Below are 12499 nucleotides of genomic sequence, written 5' to 3'. Positions count from 1 at the left end.
TTATTTCTCCTAAAACAAAAGATTTAAAAAAGGAAAACAAAGGAATGTTTTTGCCAAAAAAAATGTTGTAAAATTACAAATGAAAAAAAGAAAAAAAACCTTATGATTTTACTAAAAAAAGATAGAATTCAAAAAAAAAAAAAAGGGATGTTTTGCCAAGGAAATTGAGAGAATTAAAAAAGAATGAAAAAGGAATGTTTCTCCCGTATAAAAAAAATTAAAATAAAAAAAATGACTGTTTTTGCCCAAAAAAATTTGATAAAATTAGAAAAGAAAAAAAAGTCATGACTTTGCTATAAAAAAAGGAGATAGAATTAAAAAAGAAAACAAGAATGTTTCTCCCAAAAAAAGATAAAATAAAACAAAAGATCAAATTAAAATTTAAAAAAAGGAAAACAAAGGAATGTTTTTTCCCAAAAAATGTTGATAACATTAATAAATACAATGTTTTGAAAAAATTCTGTTTTTGCTAAAAAAAATAAAGAAAAAAAAGATAGAATTAAAAAAGAAAAAAAAAATGTTTTGCCTAGGAAATTTTGAAAATTAATAAAGAAAAAAAAAGGAATGTTTCTCTTTAAAAAAAAAAGATAAAAGAAGAAAAAGAAAAAAAGGAATGTTTCTCCTAAAAAAAAGAAGATAAAAGCAAAAAAAAGAAAAGGAAAAAAAGGATTGTTTTTACCAAAAAAATGTAAAAAATAAAAAAATGAAAAAAAATCCCGTTTTTGCTAAAAAAAAAAAAAAAAGATATACAATAAAAAAAATAAAAAAAAGGAATGTTTTGCCAAGGAAATTGAGAAAATTGAAATAGAAAAAAAAAGTAATGTTTCTCCTAAAAAAAAAAAAGACAAAAAAAAGAATGTTTCTGTCAAAATAAAGTAGATACAGTTAAATAAAAAAGGGAATGTTTGGCTTTAGTCAGTAAACTATGCAGTTGTGTTGCTGTACAATAAAGTATGAATCTGAGCAGTCACCCGAACAGGTTGGAGAGCGGTCGTGTTCTTACGGGGCTGACGGGAAGCTCCTCCCCTCCCCACACTTCCCCCGTGTCCCTGAAGGAGGCGCTGTGTATGATCTGGGCCCTGTGTCGGCCCCGATGCAGCCGAGCGTTCAGCCTGCTCAGAGACGACTTCCTCAGCATGCCGGCCCCCTTGGTCCTCCCGTTACCTACCGCCTCCGGGGATGCGGTCCCCCCGGCGGCCGGCGAGTTGAGGAAACGCAGCGGGTTCAGGCTGCCCTGGAGCACTTTGGGGAAACGCCAGCCGCGCCCCCAGCTGCCGACGCCCGTATTTTCGCCGTCCGACTCGGCTCCTGGCGACTTGGCCGCTCCGCGCTCCTGCGGGTTTCCGGGCGGGAGCGCGGGGAGGTACTGGGTGGCTCGCCTGCCGCTGTAGTCTCTGGCTTCGGGGTCCGCCTCCCAGTCAGACATCAGCACGCGTACCACCTAGTCATCAAAAACATGCTTGCGTTTAATCTTTGCCACTTTCACAAAGTACTTCCACTTCTGACCTGAGTGTGTCCGTGCATGGCCGCCAGGTGCAGAGGGGTGTACCCGGCGCTGGACCTGGCGTTGACGTTGACGGGCACGCCGTTGTCCTTGGCGAAGGTCAGCAGCCGCGAGAGGAGCTCGGCCTTGCCCTGCTTGGCCGCCCAGTGGAGGCAAGTGAAGCCCGTCACAAAGTCCCTCTTGGCCACGAGCCCCGCCTCCACGGCCAGCAGGGGCTGCAGGCTCTCCCACAGGCCGTCCGAGGCGCACAGCATCCACTCGTGCTCCAGCGGGTCCAAGGTCACCGAGGCGCAGTCCTCGTCGGTGGCGGAGGAGAGGAGAGACGAGGAGTCGCCGTCGCTCCTCATCGAGTCTCGCAGACGCGGACCTCGATTGACGAGGGACCTGCGCACCTGCCGAGGGACGAGGAGAGACTCAATGTGGGGACATGAAGACCGCATCTAGAGACATGTTGAGAGTCCTCATAGTGACTAACAAACACAAGCGATGGAGTAGGCTCATAAAGTACCACGCTACCAGGGAATTAAAAAAGGTATGTTGATTCTTTTATATGAACCGAGGCGCATGTGAGTCAACACACACACAGAGCACTTACAAGCACAAACAGTGTGGAGACAGAAGAGGGAGAATGGACGTATTTTGGCTTTAAAACTAATGATAAAGGTGAAGATATAAACCTTAGCCACCTTCTTCCGCTTATCCGAGGGGCAGCAGCCTAAGCAGAGAAGTCCAGACTTTCCTTTCCCCAGCCACTTAGTCCAGCTTCTACCGCGGCTATTCCGATACGTTCCCAGGCCAGCTGGGAGACATGGTCTAGCCAACGTGTTCTGGGTGTTCTCCGTGGTCTCCTATTGGTCGAACGTGCCCAGGGAGGCGTTTGGGTGGTCCTGACCAGATGCCCGAACCACCTTATGTGGTTCCTTTCGATGTGGAGGAGCAGCGGTTTTACTTTGAGCTCCTCCTGAATGACAGATCTTCTCACCCTATCTCTAAGGGTGAGACCCACCACCCGACGGAGGAAACTCTTTTCGGCCGCTTGTACCCGTGATCTTGTCCTCTCAGTCATAACTTAAAGATCATGACCATAGGTGAGGATGAGAACGTAGATCGACTGGTAAATTGAGAGGTTTGCCTTCCGGCTCAGCTCCTTCTTCATCACAGACCGATACAGGCAGACGTTGCACTGATCCGCCTGTCGATCTCATGGCCCACTCTTCCCTCACTCATGAACAGGACTCTGAAGTATTTGAACTTCTCCACCCCAACTCTGAGATTGCACTCCAACTTTTTCTGGGCGAGAGCCATGGACTCGGACTTGGAGGTGCTGATTCTCATCCCAGTCGCTTCACACTCGGCTGCGAACCGGTCCAGTGAGAGTTAAAGATCCTGGCCAGATGAAGCCAGCAGAACCGCATAGTCTGAGAAAAGCAGAGACCTAATCCCCATCAACGCCCTGACTGCGCCTAGAAACTCTGTCCATAAAAGTTATGAACAGAATCAGAGACAAAGGGCAGCCCTGGCGGAGTCCAACCCTTGCTGGAAACGGGTCCGACTTACAGTCGGAATTGCGGACCAGGCTCTGACACCAATCATACAGACTCCGAGGTACTTGAACTCCTCCACCTGGGGCACCTTTTCCGGGCGAGAACCATGGACTCGGAGTTGGAGGTGCTGATTCCCATCCCAGTCGCTTCACACTCGGCTGCGAACCGGTCCAGTGAGAGCTGAAGATCCTGGACAGATGAAGCCATCAGGACCACATCATCTGCAAAAAGGTCTTCAAGCTGCTTTTGTCTGATCCCTCACCCTGGACCTGTTTGTCTTGGGAGACCCTACCAGGGGGCATAGAAGCCCCCGGACAACATTGCTCCTTGGACCATTGGGACGCGCAAACTCCTCTACCACGGTAAGGTGGCAGCTCAGAAAGGAGTAATAATATAATAAGTAATAGTAACAATGGTGTCTTATATTCACGGTGTCTTATATACATGGTGTCTTATATTGTCTGTGTCTTACATGTGTTACAAACAACATCTGACCTGAGGAGAACTATTCATCATCAGCTCGATGAAGTTCCTGCGACTCCCCTTGGGGGTGTTGACGTCCAGTCGGAGGTCCAGACCCTCCATGGAGCTGTCCTCAGACAGGCAGCTGGTCAGCATGGCTCGCTGGGACCCTCTGGACACGCGGCGGGCTCCTCGGACTTGTTGTCCGTGGGAGCCTGTAGCGTGGTGGTCCGGGTCCGAGACCCCGATAACCGGGGCGGACTCTCGCCTCCTCCTCTCTCTCAGCTTCACCTCACCTGCTCCCAGGGAAGTCGTGATGGTCTTGGTCAGGTGGGCGGGGTCTGCAGGTGGCCTGATGACATCATCCACGTTGGAGGCAGGCGGACTGGAAGCTTCTGTAAAAAACATATACATTCTAAAAATACTTTTACAAAAACATACTTTTACTAAAAGAGCAAACATGTGAAAAGTAACGGGGGGAAAGTTGCAATGTTGACTCTAATAACACAAAACTGCCATATTTTTTTTCTTTTAACCAAAAAGAGCATAAAACATTAAAAAATATACTTTATATCGACAAATAAATCTGAAGTTTATCAAAAGATTTAAGTATTTAAAAAAATACTTATTTTTACCACTTTTATGAGTGGGACCCTTTTGGGTCTCAAATGATTTTAGTGGGTATTTTTTAAACTGTCATTGCTCCAAAAATAATAATGACGTAAAATCAATGTTATGAATTATTGACATATTCAAGGATCCCATTACTTCACATCAAATATTCCACTTTGAAATATTTTTGGTGGAAAATATTGCATATTTTGTGTTTTTGCCAAAAAACAGGGTTGATGTTTTTTAACCAAAAAGAGCATAAAACATAAACAAATATACTTTTTTTATTGACAGATAGATCTGATATTGATCAACAGATTCAAGCATTAAAAATATAATATACTTATTTTTACCACTTTTATGAGATGGACCCTTTTGGGTCCCGAAGAATTTTAGTGGCTATTTTTTAAACTGTCATTGCTCAGAACATAATAATGAATCAAAATCAATATTACAAATGATTGACATATTCAAGACTCCCATTACTTCACATCAAATATTCCACTTTGAAATATTTTTGGTGGAAAATATTGCATATTTTGTGTTTCTTCCCCCCCCCCCCCCCCCAAAAAGAGGGTTTGTTTTTTAACCAAAAAGAACATAAAACATTAAAAAAATATACTTTATATTGACAAATAAATCTGAAGTTGACCCTTTTGGGTCCCGAAGAATGTTAGTGGGATTTTTTTTTCTTTACACTGTCATTGCTCAAAAAAATAATAATGAATCAAAATCAATGTTATGAATTATTGACATATTCAAGGCTCCCATTACTTCACATCAAATATTCCACTTTGAAATATTTTTGGTGGAAAATATTGCATATTTTTTTGTTTTTGTCAAAAAACAGGGTTGTTGTTTTTTTAACCAAAAAGGGCATAAAACATAAAAAATATATACTTTTTTATCGACAGATAGATCTGAAGTTGATGAAGAGATTTAAGTATTTTTAAAAATACTTATTTTTACCACTTTTACGAGTGGACCCTTTTGGGTCCCGAAGAATTTTAGTGGGATTTTTTTTCTTTAACCTGTCATTGCTCAAAAAATAATAATGAATCAAAATCAAGGTTATGAATTATTGACATATTCAAGGCTCACATTACTTCACATCAAATATTCCACTTGGTGGAAAATATTGCTAATTTGGTGTTTTTGCCCCAAAAAACAGGGTTTCTTTTTTCACCCAAAAAGGGCACAAAACATTAAAAATATATACTTTATATCGACCGATAGATCTGAAGTTGATCAAGAGATTTAAGTATTAAAAATAAAAAAAATTATTACCACTGTTATGAGTGGGACCCTTTTGGGTCCCCGAATAATTTTAGTGGGTATTTTTTAAACTGTCATTGCTCAGAAAATAATAATGAATCAAAATCAATGTTATGAATTATTGTCATATTCAAGGCTCCCATTACTTCACATCAAATATTCCACTTAAAAATATTTTGGGTGGAAAATATTGCATATTTTGTGTTCCCCCCCCCAAAAAAAATAAATATGTGCATATATTGTCTATATTGTACAAATTTGCATATATTGTACGTATTTGCATATATTGTACATATTTGTACATAAGTATATATATATATCTTTATATTGTACATATTTGCTGCATATATTGTCTGTATTGGCATATATTTGTACATACAGTATGTGCATAAATGGTTTATATTGTACATATTTGTGTATATTGTCGACATTAGCGTATATTTGTATGTATTGTGCATATGTGCATATATTGTCTATATTGTACATATTTGCATATATTGTCTATATTGTACATATTTGCATATATTGTACATATTTGCATATATTGTCTATATTGTACTTATTTGCATATATGTTTACATATTTGCATATATTGTCTCTATTGTATATATGTGCATACATTTTAACATATTTGCATATATTGTCTATATCATACATACTTGCATACATAGTATGTATTGTACATGTTTGCATATATTGTTTATATTGTACATATTTGCATATAATGTCTATAGTGTCCATATTTGCATATATTGTCTTTATTGCACACATTTGTATATATTGTAAATATTTGCATATATTGTCGATATTGTACATATTTGCATACAGTATATTGTCAATATTGTACATATTTGCAAATAATGTCTGTATTGTACATATTTGCATATATTGTCTATATTGTACTTATTAGCATATATTGTACATATGTGCATATATTGTCTACATTGTACATATTTCCACATATAGTCTATATTGTAAATAGTGCACATATTTGCATATATTGTCTACTATGTACATATATTTTATTTATTTGCATATGTAGCCTATATTGTACAAATTTGCATGTATTGTTTATATTGTACATATTTGCATATAATTTTTGTATTGTACATATTTGCATATATTGTCTATATTGTACATATGTGCATATATTGTACACATTTGCATATCATGTCTATATTAGCATACATTTATACATATGTTTGCATATATTGGCTATATGGTACATATGTGCTGCATATATTGTACATATAATGTCTATATTGTACATATTTTCATATATTGTCTATATTGTACATATTTGCATATAATGTCTATATTGTGCATATTTGCATATATTGTCTACATTGTACATATTAACATATAATGTACATATTTACATATAGTGTCTATAATGTACATATTTGCATATATTGTCTATATTGTACATATTAGCATATCATGTACATATTTACATATATTGTCTAAAATGTACATATTTGCATATATTGTTTATATTGTATATAAGAGCATATATTGTACATATTTGCATATAATGTCTATATTGTACATATTTTCATATAGTGTCTATATTGTACATATTAGCATATATTGTACATATTTGCATATAATGTCTATATTGTGCATATTTGCATATATTGTCTACATTGTACATATTAGCATATAATGTACATATTTACATGTATTGTCTATAATGTACATATTTGCATATATTGTCTACATTGTACATATTAGCATATCATGTACATATTTATGTATATTGTCTATAATGTACATATTTGCATATATTGTACATATTAGCATATATTGTACATATTTGCATATGTCTATATTGTACATATTTGCATATATTGTACATAATAGCATATACTGTACATATTTACATATATTGTCTATAATGTACATAGTTGCATGTATTGTCTATATTGTACATATTAGCATATATTGTTCATATTTGCATATAATGTCTATATTGTACATATTTGCATATATTGTCTGTATTGTACATGTTAGCATATATTGTACATATTTGCATATATTGTCTATATTGTACATATTAGCATATATTGTCTATATTGTACATATTAGCAGATATTTTACACATTTGCATATATTGTCTATATTGTACATATTAGCATATATTGTACACATTTGCATATATTGTCTATATTGTACATCCATCCATCCATTTTGTACAGCTTATTCCCTTCGGGGTCGTATATTGTCTATATTGTACATATTAGCATATATTGTCTATATTGTACATATTAGCATACATTGTACACATTTGCATATATTGTCCATATTGTACATATTTGCATATATTGTCTATATTGTACATATTTGCATATATTGTACACATTTGCATATATGGTCTATATTGTACATATTAGCATATATTGTACATATTTGCATATATTGTCTATATTGTACATATTAGCATATATTGTCTATATTGTACATCCATCCATCCATTTTGTACCGCTTATTCCCTTCGGGGTCGTATATTGTCTATATTGTACATTTTAGCATATATTGTCTATATTGTACATATTAGCATACATTGTACACATTTGCATATATTGTCTATATTGTACATATTAGCATACATGGTACACATTTGCATATATTGTCTATATTGTACATATTTGCATATATTGTACACATTTGCATATATTGTCTATATTGTACATATTAGCATATAATGTACACATTTGCATATATTGTCTATATTTTACATATTAGCATATATTGAACATATTTGCATATATTGTCTATATTGTACATATTAGCATATATATTTTTATATTGCACATATTAGCATACATTTGGCATATGTGCATATATTGTACATATTAGCATATATTTGCACATATTTGCATATATGGTCTTTATTGTACATATTAGCATATATTGTACATATTAGCATATATTGTCTATATTGTACATATTAGCATATATTGTCTATATTGTACATCCATCCATCCATTTTGTACCGCTTATTCCCTTCGGGGTCGTATATTGTCTATATTGTACATATTAGCATATATTGTCTATATTGTACATTTTAGCATAAATTGTACACATTTGCATATATTGTCTATATTGTACATATTAGCATATGTTGTCTATATTGTACATATTAGCATACATTGTACACATTTGCATATATTGTTTATATTGAAACATATTTGCATATATTGTACACATTTGCATATATTGTCTATATTGTACATATTTGCATATATTGTCTATATTGTACATATTAGCATATAATGTACACATTTGCATATATTGTCTATATTTCACATATTAGCATATATTGTACATATTTGCATATATTGTCTATATTGTACATATTAGCATATATTTTTTATATTGCACATATTAGCATACATTTGGCATATGTGCATATATTGTACATATTAGCATATATTTGTACATATTTGCATATATTGTCTTTATTGTACATATTAGCATATATTGTACATATTAGCATATATTGTCTATATTGTACATATTAGCATATATTGTCTATATTGTACATCCATCCATCCATTTTGTACCGCTTATTCCCTTCGGGGTCGTATATTGTCTATATTGTACATATTAGCATATATTGTCAAAATTGTACATTTTAGCATACATTGTACAAATTTGCATATATTGTCTATATTGTACATATTAGCATATGTTGTCTATATTGTACATATTTGCATATATTGTACACATTTGCATATATTGTCTATATTGTACATATTAGCATATATTGTACACATTTGCATATATTGTCTATATTGTACATATTAGCATATATTGTACACATTTGCATATATTGTCTATATTGAACATATAAGCATATGTTGTCCATACTGTACATATTAGCATACATTGTACACATTTGCATATATTGTCTTTATTGTACACATTTGCATATATTGTCTATATTGTACATATTAGCATATATTGTACACATTTGCATATATTGTCTATATTGTACATATTAGCATATGTTGTGTATATTGTACATATTAGTATACATTGTACACATTTGCATATATTGTCTATATTGTACATATTTGCATATATTGTCTATATTGTACACATTTGCATATATTGTCTATATTGTACATATTTGCATATATTTTCTATATTGTACATATTTGCATATATTGTACACATTTGCATATATAATCTATACTGTACATATTAGCATATATTATACACATTTGCATATATTGTCTATATTGTACATATCAGCATATATTGTACATATTTGCATATATTGTCTATATTGTACAAATTAGCATATATTTTTTATATTGCACATATTAGCATACATTTGGCATATGTGCATATATTGTACATATTAGCATATATTGTCTATATTGTACATATTAGCATATATTGTACACATTTGCATATATTGTCTATATTGTACATATTAGCATATATTGTACATATTAGCATATAGTATATATTGTACATATTAGCATATATTTTACATATTTGCATATATTGTCTATATTAGCATATAGTATATATTGTACATATTAGCATATATTTTACATATTTGCATATATTGTCTATATTGTACATTTTAGCATATATTGTATACATTTGCATATATTGTACATATTAGCATATATTTTTTATATTGCACATATTAGCATACATTTGGCATATGTGCATATATTGTACATATGAGCATATATTTGTACATATTTGCATAAATTGTCTTTATTGTACATATTAGCATATATTTTTTATATTGCACATATTAGCATACATTTGGCATATGTGCATATATTGTACATATGAGCATATATTTGTACATATTTGCATAAATTGTCTTTATTGTACATATTAGCATACATTGTACATATTGGCATATGTTGTACATGTTAGCATATACTGTACATATTAGCATATATTTGTACATATTAGCACATAGATTGTAAATGAGATATTGCCTGACACCTGTGCAACGTGACGTACGCGCAAACATCAATAAAAAAAAAAACACGCACCTGTTTGCGGTCCGTCGTCACGGTTGACTCGGGTGTCGTTGTCCGGTGTCTGGTGCGCGTGCCCGTTGCACGCGGCGTGACCGTGGCCCTCGGCGTGCACGCGCACGGGCGTCGGCGACGTTTGGCTGCGATCCACGTTGAGACTGACAAATTCCACGCCGCCTTCCGCTCCCACGACGCCGAGCGCGTCCACGATGCGCCTCAGGTCCGCCGCCGTGGCCGCGAAGTGATCGGTGAGCTCGGACTGGCGGACCCTCCCTCCCCGCTCCGTGAGGAACTCCCGCACGGCCTCAAGCGTGCACCGGGACGCCATCAATATCTCTTCTGACCACCGAATAAATGAATCACATGACGCCGGAACGTTTACAAATCATTTGCTTGTCATTTTGCTGTCACAAGCCCGTGACAGCATCTTCATCCTCAGCTGCTGTCCTCCGTGGGCGTAATCAGCATGGATGGGTCGTTCGCGAGTGAAGCGGCTCTTACAACCGGATCTTTGAAATCTCCATTGAGAAGGGAACCTTTTTCCAACGTGTGATTATTAAAAACACGTGTTCGTCTTTTTATACATTGAAAATAGAAGGAAGAGAGTGTTTTACACAAACTAACAGTCCTGAGAGTGTGGTAGCCAAGAGAGCCGACTCTCTTCAACAAACCGAGTTAAAAAGGACAACTCTCAAAAGGAGCTGAACTTCCCATCACTGGTAATCAGTGTATAGCGATGGCCAGCAACCAATCGCGCGTCATCGTGCTGCACTCATGAACTTCACGTAAATTCAGCTTTTCACGACTACGTCATCCATTTGAACTCTTTGTATAACGCTAACGGCAATTACGTCACACGTGTATATCATCTTATATGTTTGTGTAATCATTAGAAGCAGGGAAATCAACTTATACATTTCTTGTTTGGATGTAGGTGGTAGAATGTGTTGTTTTTACCGGCACTTGTGAGAGATCGTTAGCGAAAGAATGAAAAAGCCGATCATCCCCAACATAATGTTAGTGAAATACGTGTAACAATGTCAAAAGGGACAAGCGGTAGAAAATGGATGGATGGATGAATGTCACGTCTTCTCACGGGGTCCAATTCTGTACGTCGACCTGTGTGCTCTACAAAAGTCCCACTCACTTTGAGTACCCTGAATGCGACAGTGGACTGTACCAACTTCTAACGACGAGGAACGCTTTAAAAAATAACAAAAAAAAAACGCTTATTTTTAACCAAAAAGGGCATAAAACATAAAAAAATATACTTTATATCGACAGATAGATCTGAAGTTGATGAAGAGATTCAAGCATTTAAAAAAAGACTTATTTGTAATACTTTTATGAGTGGGAACCTTTTGATTTTTTGTGGATTTTTTTTCTTTAAACTGTCATTGCTCAAAAAATAATAATGAATCAAAATCACTGTTAGGAATTATGGACATATTAAAGGCTCCCATTACTTCCAATTTTGTATTTCATACATACAAATGAATAGAACTGTGAAAATAAGGAGTGAAAGAAGACTTTTCAACATATTCTTGTCTCAATGTGCCACACATTAGAACAATATGCAATCATTTACTTTAAAACATATTTATGGAGACAGACTAAGAGCTTTTGTCGACATTATGCTTTTAAACTGCAGAAATAACTATACTGTGTTTATAATGTATTTATAATATGTAATAATACAAGTAATGTTTTTTAAAAACATGTATATTCATGTATTTAAGCCCGAAACCACAAAAAAAATGAACAACTTTCCCCAAGTGGAATATTTTATGTGAACTAATTGGAGCCTTAAATATGTTAATAATTCATAACAACATTGATTTATTTCATTATTATTTTTGGAGCAATGACAGTTAAAAAAATAAATAAAAATCAGACTCAAATTATTGGGCATCCAAAAGGGTCTCACTCATAAAAGTGTTAAAAATAAGTCACACTTTTTTTTTTTTACTTTCAACACTTAAGATCAACTTAATGCAAATCCATCCGTCTATGATACATTTTTTAAATCATTTTTTTTGTTTTTTAATTTGTGTTATGTTTTTTTTATAGTCCAAAAAACTATTTTA

General features: G+C 34.8%; 1 protein-coding gene across 1 annotated transcript; it reads right to left on the bottom strand.

The window, feature by feature from the left end:
- Nucleotides 1–757: 757 nt before the first annotated feature.
- On the bottom strand, nt 758–10870 carry sowahca (sosondowah ankyrin repeat domain family Ca). Its single transcript, XM_062070498.1, has 4 exons — nt 10428–10870; nt 3544–3905; nt 1507–1896; nt 758–1441 (listed from the first exon to the last, which is right to left on the bottom strand). The coding sequence occupies exons 1-4, from the start codon at nt 10738–10740 to the stop codon at nt 968–970; spliced, it is 1539 nt and encodes a 512-aa protein (XP_061926482.1). The 5' UTR covers nt 10741–10870; the 3' UTR covers nt 758–967.
- Nucleotides 10871–12499: the final 1629 nt, after the last annotated feature.

The sequence above is a fragment of the Entelurus aequoreus genome, linkage group LG14 (genome assembly GCF_033978785.1).
Source record: "Entelurus aequoreus isolate RoL-2023_Sb linkage group LG14, RoL_Eaeq_v1.1, whole genome shotgun sequence".
NCBI lineage: Eukaryota > Metazoa > Chordata > Actinopteri > Syngnathiformes > Syngnathidae > Entelurus > Entelurus aequoreus.
This window is presented reverse-complemented; position numbering and strand designations above follow the sequence as displayed.

Coding starts and splice junctions, on each gene's coding strand:
- sowahca (XM_062070498.1), bottom strand. CDS start 10,740: ATGGCGTCCCGGTGCACGCTTGAGGCCGTGCGGGAGTTCCTCACGGAG. Junction 3,906..10,427: donor TGACGACGGACCGCAAACAG/GTGCGTGTTTTT, acceptor TGTTTTTTACAG/AAGCTTCCAGTCCGCCTGCC. Junction 1,897..3,543: donor TGATGAATAGTTCTCCTCAG/GTCAGATGTTGT, acceptor GTCCCTCGGCAG/GTGCGCAGGTCCCTCGTCAA.